The 14,189-nt window shown below is 43.6% G+C and overlaps 1 protein-coding gene across 1 annotated transcript in view; it reads left to right on the top strand.

The window, feature by feature from the left end:
• Nucleotides 1-13,237, top strand: part of wdr7 (WD repeat domain 7) — a gene marked incomplete at its 5' end in the record, with an annotated part of 110,678 nt that extends 97,441 nt beyond the window's left edge. Inside the window, 2 exons of the mRNA XM_079289944.1 lie at nt 7,859-7,963; nt 9,378-13,237. Coding sequence (XP_079146070.1) covers nt 7,859-7,963; nt 9,378-9,581 — 309 coding nt within the window. The 3' untranslated portion in view covers nt 9,582-13,237. The remainder of the gene's footprint in view (nt 1-7,858; nt 7,964-9,377) is intronic.
• Between the last annotated feature and the right edge of the window lie 952 nt (nt 13,238-14,189).

Below are 14,189 nucleotides of genomic sequence, written 5' to 3'. Positions count from 1 at the left end.
CATCCATCCATCATTCTCCATCCATCATTCACCATCCATCCATCCATCTACCCATCCATCCATCATCCATCATTCACCCATCCATCCATCCTTCCACGACCCATTCATTCATCCATCCACTAATCACTGAACTGATCATCTACTTTATCAACCCATCCATTTCTATCCATCCCCATATATTTTTTCTTTATTTCCATAAATCACCAAATGTGAATCATGTGATTGATCTGTCCAACTCCCCTTTTAATCCGTCCAATTGTTCCTTAACATCTTTGAACTATTCTGAGTATCCATAATTAGCACATATTACCTCTAACGACAGGTTAGTGGAGGAAGAGATGAGGAGAGCAGTAACAGCGGGTGTATGTAAAGGCAAATGAGGAGAAAAGAAAGAGGGAAGCACGAGAAGAGTTATGTTGCCTCAAATTACTTTTTTTCCCCTCCTAGTAATTGATTAATGATGAAGCAATGACTCTCTTAATTACGTCTTTGTCTTTGCACACGAGTATGTTTGACTGTGTGTGAGATTGTTGAGTGTATGCGTTTGTGTGTGCTACTTGGCTTTTGTGTTTGTGTGTATTTGTGTGCGAGCGTGTGTGTTGGTAATTTGCAGCGTATTGATTTGCAGTAACCTGAGCAGTCTAGTCTGGTGGAGGGGGTCATTTATATCTGATAACAGCACTGGCCCCTGTTCACCCGACATTTAGTTTGATTGTGTGTGTGAAGGTGTTTGTGTTTGTGTGCACAGTGTGAAGACGCTTTTCCTTCGAGTGTTATTTGCAGTAATTAACATTTAATAGATGATGGTATTGTGGAAACGGTGTGAGTGTGAGAATGTGTTTGCTGGAACTATTTAAAGCATTTCATTTCCAATGTAAGATAAAACCATCATCTTCATTGAGAGGCTGGGTATCTTTCTGCATTGCAAGTGATCAGATCACCGACCTATCTGTTGCTGTGGTAGCGACGTTGGCGTCAGTAACTACGCAGCGGGGCTGATGGAGCTTTCCCCGGCAGAAGCATGGGAGATGGAGGTCTATCATTTTTTGCTGTTAAGCGGTGGTGCAGAACTGCGATGTGTCACTTGCGTTGGTCACACAATGACGAAAGTGCTTTTATTTATTTACGCGAAGTCCTTAAGCCTCCTGGTCTGCTGAGCAGGAAGTGCTGAGCAGATTCCACGCCACTAGCAGAGCGCTTTGGAGGGCAACACGGTGGAGGGCAACATGGTGGAGAACAACGGTCTGACTGCTGGGGCGAAAGACACTTTGATATCCGATTTGAGAGGCCGGAGCACTTGTTACTCCACTTGTTGCATTTCTACCTCCACATGTGGTTTGGATTCGATCAGCAGGAATTAGATTTCGTGAGTTTTTGTTTTTTTGTGCTGTCCAGACATTAAATCAATCTGGATGCGTCACAAAACAGATCTGGGCTGAACAAGGCCTTTTAGGTTTTATTAGTTCTGATTCTTATTGAGTCTCGTACTTCTTAGTTCTTACTGAATCATGTTAGCAAGTTTCAGACGATTATTTCACAAATGAAGAAACCAAAATATGTTGGAACAACATTTTTAGCAGATTTTACTGCCATAAAATGTCGTCATAAGAGGCAACCAGGTATTCTATCAACAGACAACATGACAGTCTGGTTAAACATCAACTCACTACTTGTCATCCTTTGCTCTCAGAGCTTACCACACTAGTAAAGCTAGCCATGGCTTGTCATGCCATGGCTTTTTGGAGGCATTGTCTGTTGGTCGGTCCACTGATTTGGTCGAGACTAAAATATATCAGATGGATAGGCATAAAATGATGCACAGACATTCCTGGTCTCCATGGGATGAACCATAGTGATTGCTTCTGTACTGTCAGCAGCAGTCTATGACGGTTGAAAGCAATTCCAATAGAAACCAGTTTTCAATCTTCGTAATGTAAACAATCAGTGCAAAACCTGTCTGATGAGCCTTGCTTAATTAATAAGTAGGCAGATGTATTGTCCAGTGAAACACTTTGATTTCCTCCTGATTTAATCCAAAGGAAGAAGGAGAAAAGAGAGAGAAAGGGAAATGCCAGAGATGGTGGAGAAGAGGGATGATGTGTTAAAAGAAGGAGGAGGAGGGAAGGAAGAAGAAGAAGAAGAGGAAGGAAATGGGAGGAGAGTTTTTGTTCATAACCCATTTGTGAGAGTGTGTGTGTAGGTCTGTGCACGTTTGTGTGTATGCGTCCAACTGTAGCTAGCTAGTCCCTGCATGGCCATCTGCCACAGCTTTGATCAGCCTCCGTGAACAGCTCTTTGTCAGCTGCATTACTGTGTGTGTGTGTGTGTGTGTGTGTGTGTGTGTGTGTGTGTGTGTGTGTGTGTGTGTGTGTGTGTGTGTGTGTGTGTGTGTGTGTGTGTGTGTGTGTGTGTGTGTGTGTGTGTGTGTGTGTGTGTGTGTGTGTGTGTGTGTGTGTGTGTGTCCAGCTGCTTGCTCTGCTTCTTTAACAGACTCTACTGAGGCTACTAATTGAACACAAAGAAACAATCTGACTGATCTTTCTCTCTGCCTGCATCTGTTTCTTTCTGTAACTACTAAGGATGCACCGATCCCACCTTTTCTTTCAGACCATGTACAAGTTCTTAAATTTGAGTACTTGCCAACATTGAGATACCGATATGAGTACTTAGTACCATTTCAGTTCAAACATTGCCCCTGAAGTCATGTTTTATTGTCAGTTGGTCCTCATTTTCTCAATTTTAAAAATACAACATAATACTGCTGCTGACATTTTAACAATGGAGTGTGTATTTTCCTGATACAGAGCGTTGTTTGCAGTAGGGATGTTAATAATGAACCGTTAAACTGTGCTATCAGTTAAACAGCTGAACAGGAGATAGGCGCTGGTGTTAGTACCAGCTGGGTCATTAGCAGACCTACCACTAAATGAACTTCTCATCAAATCTAATCTTTATCTTTTTTCTGGGTCTTTTGAGTTCACTTCACTGCCACAACTCATTGTGAGCACTAGTGCATTGACAATGTTGACGGGTTAATTTGGAGTTGGACAATTGCTCGGCTTCCAGAAGTGTTGCAACATTCTCGCGAGAAGCTCATCGCTTGTCGAGTCCAGGGAAGTGAAGAAGAGTTTGCTTGTAGCGTGTTGTATCCAGCAAAAGCAAATTGCAGTCAATGAGCCTCGGCCTGTAAAGCCCAACTGTGGAAGACGTGCTCAACTAAATCCACAGAGCCTTGAAGCTACTACTATCACAAACCTGTTCGTTGGCTTCCACTGCACCACAGGTTCAGCTAACAAACCCAGTCAGCTGTAACTGTAGTGCTATCTCAACCCAATTGTTTAGCATTACTGATTCAAACACATGTTTGTTAAGCTGCAATTATAGTTGTTAAGCATTCCCTGTCAAAACCAACAGATTTAGTCAGCCATAAATCCCACCGGGGCTTTCCACAAAGATGTGGAGGGTCCAGCCAGTGTGGGGGGTCCAGGGGCTGGCTAGCCTGCTAGCTTGTCTATCTAGGCCAGCATTAGCTGCAGCAGGACTCTAAAGGAAAAGCAGCATGGTGGACAAGAATATCTGAAGCGTCCAGGGTGAAATTAGCACTGCTGTTGGCGCTATCGAGAAGAACTCCAGATGGAACATTTTAGCCCCCACAGTCTGTAAATAGCTATTAACATTTAAAAGCAGCCTATTCCTGACTGCAAGTGTAGTGCTATATCTATACCCATTTATTAGCATTGTTAGCTTTTACCTTTTGAGGCCAGCGTGTCTGGTTAGCCACAACTCTAGTACTGTGTGTACCCAGTTATTCACATCGTTACTTTCCCCATGGAAACAAACGGACGTGGCTGACCCCCCAGTAAGCAGTTGTTAGCATTGTTAGCATTGCCTCATTGAAGTGACTTTTCTTTGGTAACTCTCTTTGTTAACAGTGTGACACATCAATTGGCTCAGTCATTTGCTTGGTTGGCATCCCCCTGTGTGTAATTGGGATCCTTACATAGCCTTCAGGGAGTATGAGGCTGAATAGCAGCTAAACAGGTGCTTTAATACACGTTTGTTTGTAAGCTCAGGAAGCCCCAGCCTCCCTCCTACAGTGTGCACCGCCAGCACCTGCTCCAGCCTCGGCCCATGTGGCCCACGCTACATGGTGCAGCTCAATGCAACAAACACATCGATGGAACGTAATCGAATATGCAATGTACTGCTTGTGAGCTTTCAACCAAAAATACCTTTATTGTAGCACTCCCTTATGGTGGGAGCAGAAACACCACTGAAACACTTAATGCACAAATCTGTGAGTGATGCAACCTTCAGTGAAAACATCCTTCCATTGGTTAGAATTAGTCTCATTTTAAGAGAAGGTGGGGTTTAAGAGTTGTCAGTGTTAGTCACGGGATGGAAATAAGATGGGATGAGCCGTCTGTATGACACTCACTCTCTCTCTCTCTCACACACACACACACACAGTCGAGTCCCCCAGGCGTCAGGTGTATTGAAGTACAGAGTGCTGTAAATGGTTTCAGTGTGCTTCACTGCTCTCTGATGGGCTGATTGATTTGGTAGGCAGTCCACCGTGACACACACACACACACACACTCGCTGATCAAAATATATATGAAAGCATCAATATTTGATGCACATTAAACAGTTCTACTCTGCAACCTGTTTCTCTCTCTCTTCATACATGTTTTTTTTCTGTTCCTTTTGTTTTTTTTACCAGCTTGTCTTCATCTCATATTCTTAAATGGTGTAAATACAGTCAAATGCAGTAAGTTGAAATCCATAGTAATCACAGAGCGCTCATAATGTCCACTGGGCTCGCTGCTCTTGCAGCCCGATCTCTGATTGTACAACAGTTTTCATGTAGCAAGTGCAAAATCTGGTCTCATGGCTTTGATACTACAGGTAATCAATGTATAAATTGTTACTACTGCAATTTTATTACATTTGATGAAACTATTAACAAACCAATCTATTTCCATTTAATCCATATAAAAATGAATATATAACTAGTTAATTACATATTCCATCTTACAGGTCATTTGTGTTCATTCAGAGTTTCCATTTCCATCCCAATTTGAAGACATTTAAGCAGTGTGCCACCTAAAAATGGGAACGAGTGAATCAATGAATGAATAGCAACCGGAGCTCTGGTTGGCCAGATGTTATGCGTTAGCCAGAGCCACGGTGTTGGCAGGAATCCTGCGTGTGTGTGTGTGTGTGTGTGTGTGTGGAATACCGTTGCAGTATCAGTCTATGAAGCTGGAGACATTTCTTTCAAGCTGCCGATCCAATCTTGCATAAAGCGGTAACCGTGTTAGTCAGAGCGGACGGTCACACTGAACCAGACAGCAGACTCTGAACAACCACAGTAGCTTTACTGCTTCAGCCTCTTTCTCTAGGAGGTGAGTGTCAGACATGAAGCAGCTGGTCACTGGAAGAACCTGAATCCTCACTGGCTTAATCAAAGACAACCAGCTCTTAAAGGCACAATGAGAAGGATTTGTCTGTTGCAGTTTGTAAATACCACATTGAAAGTCGGCCCCGGATCAACGACACCAGACGTATACGCACCCGGACATCATTAGGTTTAGGGCTGCTCGCCAGCGGGTGAAAGCCAACCTCAGGTTCACTCTGTTTTTTCCACAACCTTTGCGTTTCGCCCCTCTACGTTTGTGTTTATTCGTAGCTTCCTCTTGAATGCGTGCTCATGGCCTGGAACCTGGTCTCTACGTTGTTGTTGTGGTTGACGCCAAGAAACGCTCCGAACACAGTAAAATCAGCAAATATAGGCCCACTGCAGGGTGTCACACACTTCTAGTGGCTCATGAGTGGCAGAATACAATAGTGTGAAGTGCCACTTGTAGATCAGCCCGGCAGCTGATCAGGTGGTAGGACAGGTAAGTTGATCAACAGCTGGTAGACTTGTCCTCGAGCGAGACACGAGACCCCAGACGATAGAGTTCAGTTACCCAGATCTTACAAACTGGATGTTGGTGTCATATTTAATTCTCAACGGCTTCTTGAGTGAACATTTGTCGACAAACTGCATCAAATGTGATATGTGACCTCGCCACAGAGAAAACTTATGAAAGAGAAAGATGGAAGGGATTGTGAAGAGTTGAGAGAGAGGGAAGAAACCAAGGTAGACAGGGATGAAGGCTGTAAAGAAATCAAAATAATTCACCTTTTTTTCCAGCCAACACTGCTGGAATCTAATAGGATCCCCCTAAAAGAAGGAGGGAGAGAACGAATTAAAAAGATGAGATTTTCATTTCATTGCGTTATTATTTTTTTTCTGCTTTAATCGCTGCAGACGGGTTATTATTTCATGGTCTGGAAGCCTGAGGAAAAGCATCTTAATCTCATCTGGAGGTGAGAGTTTGTAATCCCAGTCGCAGGCAGAGGCGGGGCGGGGATTTCTGGGGGAGGGGGGGTGTTTATTGCGTTACACACCCTGCATCTGGTGGGACAGTTTATTGCGTTACGCGCGGCAGCGGCGTCGCTTTATTTCGTCCCCTGAGTTCTGGAGGCGAATGGCAGCATCTGTTGGACCAGAAGCCGCCCCATCATCTGATGGAGTTATCTCGTCCAAACCAAACACTTACTGTTGAGGAGAATCTGGGCGGCGCGGCGGAAAAACAAGTTTTTCCTGAGATGCCTCGATGAAATTTCAACAAGGAGCACAATTTGTGATTCATCTCGTCTTCATCACAAAGCAGAATTTATTGGGTTCAAACCTCGGAGCTGCCGCGGCTGAAGTTTGGATTCCTCAGCAAGAGGAACCGTCCTTAGCTAGAACGGGTGGTGAGGAACGATGAGGAGTTGTTTGAGGGTATCTAAAAAACACATTGATACTGTGGAGTTGCTATTATTTCAGTCTGCTTTTCATCTGTGAAAAAGTTCTATAAAACCTCAATGACGTTGCTTTACATTTCATAAACTGTTAAATCGGTATAATTTGGGGGCCATATGAGTGCCTGTTAATAACGAAACCACTGACTCCAAAGCAAAGGCACTAGGACCCTGGAACATTATAACATGCAGAGACGTATTCCAGACAGGAAAGTTGTATTCGCTACTCTGTGTCCCCTAAACCAGAGGAAATGTGTTTGCATTCTGCAAGATGAATAACGCAGGAAGGCGTCAGGTTGCCTCCGTGCTGATGGTAAAGTCGCAGGGCTCTAGTTTTATGGTGGTGTGGTCCAGCTGTATTGTCCAAACCTTAAGCTGCATCACCCGCCACAATCTATCATTAAATCCTGCATCTGCGTATTCTTGACTTGTTTGTCGTAAAGCGCTTCGTGCTGGGAGACGAATCAGCTGATCAGATGTGTGTCTGTCTGTCTGTCATCCACTGCAATTCAACATTTCCCAACAGGCCCGTCTGTCACCTCCGAAATTGACGAGTCATTGTGGAAAACACACCAATCCTCACGATGTCCTGTTTCCATTCATATCACAAAGCTTCGTTACTTCTTCATCGTATCTCTTACAGCAACACCTTCCTCCCACACACACACACACACACACTTCCACACACAGCTCAGCGCTCCTTATGAACTGAACATTAACACAGTGTAGCTGTCTGGCTGTAGATAAGTAGAGCTAATGACATTTTCATTAGGCACATCAGATCAGTTTTACCAATTTTTTTTTTTTTAATTTTCCTACAAATCACTGTACGTGATGAACTGGGAGTTTTGTTTTTCCTCTCTGTATTTGACACGCAACCAGATTTTTATTACAAACAAAGAAACGTGAAAGAAGTCTCCTCACAAAGAGTCTTCAGCTCCTGTAAAGAAGTGCATTTGCTTTAATGAGTCTGCTTCCCTTTCTTCCTCCGCCTCCCTAGAACATCCACGGTCATAAGGGTCCCATCACATCGGTGGCGTTCGCTCCTGACGGCCGTTACCTGGCAACGTACTCCAACGTTGACAGCCACATCTCCTTCTGGCAGGTGAATGACACACACACACACACACACACACACATACAGATACATGCTGATAGTAAGACATCATGTCTTTCTAAAGGGCTTAAAGGGGCAGTTCACCCCAAAATCGTATATGGTTCCTTTGACCTGTCGTGCTATTTATCTTTCTATATTGTTGGAGGTATCAGCAGTAGAGATGTCTGCCTTCGCTCTAATCTAATGGGACTAGATGACACTCTGTTTAAGGTGCTTAAAGCGTCAAATATAAAACATTTAAAAATGTCAACAGCGAAGTCTCTTTCCATAATTCATGACCCGGTTACTCAAGATAAACCACAGACCTTGTGTGTAGTTTCATGTGGGAACTATTTTCTTTCTACCCAACTACACCCTTTAACCGTATCACCGCGCCGAAGGAATACTATACTCGTCACTGTTAGCTCACCTCGCATCACCGAGCTCGCTAGCGTTACGGCTCAGCTGAGGAGGACGCCATGAATGTTTCCTCAAGCCTCTCGTCCATGAGAAGATGCACACTCCCTAAAAATACTCTGCGCAGTCTTAAAGAGCCAATCATCCTCTGGAGAATTCACAGGGAGCGAATCTATTGTCCAGAGCTCATATGTTCTCTGACACATCGCAGTGTCAAACAGTGTTAACATTTTTGATAATGTGACTGTGCACTAACTATGTTGTGTTCATTTATTTAGTTTTTCCTTAATCACCTGCTAGAATTCAGAAACCGTAACTGTAAATAATTGCAAATATACCGGTAAGTTCCAGTGCACAAACAAAATATGGAAAACATCTAAATAAACAATGATACAAAGTCAGCGGACCAGTCACACACGTACATGATAAACACACACACACACACACACACTTCAGACATCTTCCCAGAACTGTTATTTTGAATGAAAGGTCTTTACGACCTCTGACACGACTGTCTGCAGACACACACACACACACTAATGGCATTACTGTAAGCATAAACCGCTGCTAGCGCGCCGGCAAGACGGCTGCTGTGGTAATGAGCTGGCAGACGCTCTGTCGGTGTGTGTGTGTGTGTGTGTGTGTGTGTGGGGGGCAGTGTCGTCTCAGGAAACGATAGAGTTTCTACTTGCTGTGTTTTTCCCACACACACACACACTGTGTGCCTCCTTCACAGGGCGCATTCAGCCCTTCCATCACTAACGGCAGCTGGTGATGAGGGTCTTCTTACCAAGTTACCTTTGATGCACAGGGAAGTTTGCAAGTTTCAGATTCCTCTGAACTACCTGCTATTATTTGCTGTTATGTTGCATAAAAGAAGAATCAAATAATTAATAATAATACTATTGCATCAACATGACATCATTTTAAAGACCCCCTCCACCCAAAAGTGTCAGCACATGGAGTTGATGGCTTGATGGCTCATGTGTTGCCCTGTCCTCCTCAGATGAACACCAGTCTTCTGGGCAGCATCGGGATGTTGAACTCGGCCCCTCAGCTCCGCTGCATTAAGACCTACCAGGTCCCTCCGGTGCAGCCGGCGTCCCCGGGCTCCCAGAACCACCTGAAGCTGGCCCGCCTCATCTGGACCTCCAACCGCAACGTCATCGTCATGGCCCACGACGGCAAGGAGCACCGCTTCATGGTCTAAACCAGATCTGTACCTCCAGCTGAGCCCTCGTTGGTGTTCAGAGGTTTCTTTTGTTAGCATGGATTCACTTCAGTGTTCGCTTCAAATATGTAGTCCAACAACTGATCGTAAGCTCAGGTCCGGCTTTGAATCATTGTTAGGAAACTGTAATTTATTGAAAAGCTGTGATAGACGGCTTGTTTACATTATGTATTTTTTAGTTGACACCTTCCTGTCATTCCTATTTATTTGCTGTGTTTTGCCGGCGGTCACAACCGTCACTCTTCATTTAAAGTCAGCCTTCAACTCGCTGACATTTTGTTTCCCCACCGAGCGTTTTAGTTTTATTTCAGTGCTCAATACAATCACCTAATAATTAAATGTTTGGAAGACTCACTCTGCAGGAACACTGACTGGGACATGGTTTTGATATCGGGACTCAAAATGAATCAATCTTCACCATTTTCTGTTCTTTATGTAAAAGTTTATTTGGGAAAACTAAAACAACCGCCGCCGAATTATTGTTAGTAGACTCTCCAGTGCTCTCTAGAATGCTTTGGTCCTCTCCGACCTCTTTAAGACGAGGACTGAACGTTTGCCTGCGTGTGTGTGATATCTTTAGCGTGTGTGATATCTTTAGCGTGTGTGATATCTTTAGCGTGTGTGATATCTCTGCCGTTTGCTTTTACTTTTGTGACACCTTTAAATTCTCTCCATCCCCTCCGAGTGTCACGCAGAAATGTGTGTATGTGTTTACACCCAAGTGTATTTTCACAAACGCACATTCTCACTTCAGACCTTCTTCCTAAAAGCAGCATCACAGTCGATGTTTGGACGCTGGAGGTGCAGCTTTACTCGCTTCAGACATAAAAGAAGTAGAACAAGAACAGCATTATACACACCATCACTTTAGTACTCCCGAGCACCTGGTGCCACGGTAATATATTTACTCAATTATTTATCTGTGTTCTTTCCCTGATTTCACTTTGCGTTGAGTGTGAACACATCCGCTCTGTTCGGCACCTTTTACCACTTGTATTAAAATGCGTCTAGTATCCTGACTCTATCTGATGAAATGTTCACCTGGTGTTAATGTGTCTCCAGTGTTGAGCTCACATCGCTCTGTCCAGCCCAAACCACCCAGCGTCCCACCCTTCTCCCCACACCGTCAGCGTAGCCGTGGCTCCATAAAGAGCTCGGTTGCGATATGAATTACCAAGTTCCGCTTGTATACTTTCACCGGACCAAACGGAAAGCAGACACTTGGTCTCGTCTCGACTCCATCCAAGAGTGTTGAACATGTATTTTGACCAGCTTTACTGCTCGTAGTAAATGGCTAATGGCTCGCACGCAGTAACCTGTTGCAGCCTGAGTGGTAGTTGTATGTGGATTGAACACGCTTGTGTTCAATGTGTATTTTTGGGGGTGATTGTGTGTTTGTTTGCAGATGACAACGCTTTAGTTTTCACTGATGTATGTGAAGACTTCTCTTCGTCTTTTGCAGCTTTCCTCTTTAGTTCACCCTGGTCCCAATGTGTACATACAGTGTATATATACACATCAGAACTGCTGCGTCATGGAGTCTGTTAATCTTGTACAGTGAGCGTAGATCCTGTTTGGTGTATTTGTTGTGGCTAACGTGACGGCTTGGCACTGACTAGTTCTTCAAATGAGTGAATTTCCTGTTTAATTCGATTGAAAACTTTATATTTAGAAAAAAAGATATATATGTATCTATATCTGTGTTCCATTTACATCTTTAGGTGTTTGATGAAGTTCATGACTGTCCTTTTATTGGGAGTAACAAAAGAGTTATTAGTGAGATCCGTTTACAGTTTAATGTTTCTTATTTTATTTTTAAAGAAAGCTGCGTCTGTTCTGTTACTAATAAGTAATGTAAGCAACATTGAAGAGGAGAGAAGACGAGGAGCTCTTTATCCTGGAACTGACCGTATCATCGCTTCTTATGAGGATGCAAACAGCTTCAGCAGCTGATCTTTTTAACAAGCAGAAAACCTGCTTTTAACGACCTCGTGGTTCCTCTCACTGTGCTTCAGTGATGTAGAAGTGTGTTCATGTCTCCACAGTTTAGCTCAGTATTTTTAATTCCGTCTTTAATTGACTCTTTGTGGTTGGAGACACTTTTTTGCACATTATACCTGAACTGTTGGTCAGAACTTTTATTTTATTTTCACTTTTATAGCAACCTGTTCTCGCTCACTTCTCGTCACAGACAGAGACTTGCTCAGTGCCCCTCGACATCCGGTACTGACCTTTAGCTTCTGTATGCTTTCAACTAAGTCCAATATAAACCCACCCGTGTCATCATCAGACACTCGGAGCAAATAAAGTAGTATAAACAGTCTGCGGACGTTCACCCAGCAGGCGTGTCCTGTGTGTAGCCAGGTTGACTTATTTTACCGTACCGTAATGTAACTTACATACTCACAGGGCTACTGACCAAGTCCCAGTATGTGACGAGTCAGGAGTGGGAAGCTGTTGTTTTTATACAGAAAGAGACATGTATACATATACAGACGTGATATTAGAGTTTCCATCTTCTGTCAGAATCCGACTGAATTTACAATTAGATTTCTGAGACTCTTGCTGTGTGACACTTTACTAGCTTGAATTCTATATCTTCCACTCTTCCTTCTCCTTTCCTCCTCCCTCCTGTCCTCCCTCCTGTCCTCCCTCCATCTCCTGTTTCATTAGTGCTGTCAGAAAGCTTCGCACACCTGTAAACCCGAGCGTGTCAAAGCTTTTCACAAGTTCTTCCTCTTTAAAAGAAAAAGAAATCCAGCAGCTCGTCAGACGGCGTGCTGAAAACACTCTCACACACACACACACACACACTCACACACACACACACACACACACACACACACACACACACACACACACACACACAGCAAGTCCAGACAGTTTTGAGATCTTAATCTTTGGTTTTCTCTGCCACTCTTAACAGTTTGAGAAAATCTGTTTTTGGCAGCCTCTCTGGGGAGGAAAGGTGAGAAAAATAAAGAAGGCAGAGCGGAAGAGTAAGTAACAAGTGAGGAAGATCAGAGCATCCACCCAGAAAAAAGGAGGTTCTTTGGTGGAGGTAGTGGACCGGAATGTCTAAAAGAACCGTCTGGTTTTCTTCAAATGCAGCAACATGGAACAAAAATAAGACGTGTGCTGCAGTTATTGAAAATGTCTCCAAAAACTACAAATGCATTCGTTAAATTGATCTCTGCAGCAACAAGGGGCGCTGTTCTGTGACTTGATTATAAGAATGATAAATATGACCGGAGCATTCCTATATCTTATTGCTCCGTCGTTTCTCCGCTTCTATTATTTCTCCCATCTTATTCTCACTAAATGATTTACCTCAGTTTGAAACATGTCGGACGTGCAATGACCAGTCTGAGTTCTAGAAAGTAAAGTGTCTGCTTAACATTCAAACATTCAGCTCTCAATTTTCTGTTGAGTTTTGAATTTTTTTTTCCTCATTGATTTTGATTTGATTATTTATTGTTTATAAAGAAATCTCGATATTAGAGTTTGTGTGTGTGAGTGATGTCGTGCATGTATACGAGCTTCCCTTGATGTACCAGAGCAGGTTGAATCTACATATAAACACGTGTTGTGTTCAAATGTGTTGTCGTTGACTTTGTGTTCAATAAAGATGAAAAATGAAACCGCGCGTCTGTGCTCCATATTCATTTATTTCAGATGACGGTATGTGTTGACCTTCCTGATGAAAATGTATTGAATAAAAACAATAAAAACAGCAGTAAGACAGAGCAAGTCTTCAGCACCTGTCACATACAGCTCTGATCGGTCCAGTTATTTGATCATTTTTGTTATAAAGTTAGAATCTTTAACATTTCAGTCCTGGGTGTCCCGGCTCCCTGCTGCTTAAGACACGTTACCTATAAATCAAAAGTGGAACACTGGTCTCCTGTGTTCGTTTGACCCCCCCCCCCCCCCCCCGCTCCTTATTGTCGAGCTTTAAAGTATGACATCACACCCACGGAGCATGATCTCCGAGTGTTTAATAACGACATGGATCAATTTACATTGTGGTTTCTTTAAAGACGTTGGCATCAAACTGCATGTGGCGAGACAAAGCGTTGGTATTTGACAACCTGGGAAAGAGATGTGGTGGGCCGACACCACAGAGCCCTGAAGCCCTGCCCCCTCTGCTGTTTATTCAAATGTTATTGATATTGAACAATTGCACCATCTTTGACACTGCTCGTCCTTTGGTCCCCAATACTCCTGTTGAGCGCGAGGTAGATCGGAGGGACGGTTCTCGAGATATGCGACGAACAGACACACACAGATTCCTTGCATTATACTTTACACCAGATAACCTCAGCTGAACAGCAGTCACAAGAGATAATGATGTGATAATGCTACATTGTGTTATGGTGCGTTCCAGTTACCTCGGAAAGTCTGAGCCGGGGATGACGGGTTTGCTTCAGCCTGTTGATAACGAGGCATTCCACCGACCAGAGCTGCTGTTCATGCTTCTCTTGCTACGATGCGTTCGAATGTCTGCTGTGAAAAAGGCCCATAAAGACGGAGTCGATCATTTCCTCCAAGCTGTGAGCAACTGAGATCTGATGTCTCGCTGTGCAC

This window comes from Melanostigma gelatinosum (genome assembly GCF_949748355.1).
Source record: "Melanostigma gelatinosum genome assembly, chromosome: 18".
NCBI classification, from domain to species: domain Eukaryota; kingdom Metazoa; phylum Chordata; class Actinopteri; order Perciformes; family Zoarcidae; genus Melanostigma; species Melanostigma gelatinosum.
Note: the sequence above shows the minus strand (reverse complement) of the source record. Positions and strands in the feature narration are given on the sequence as shown.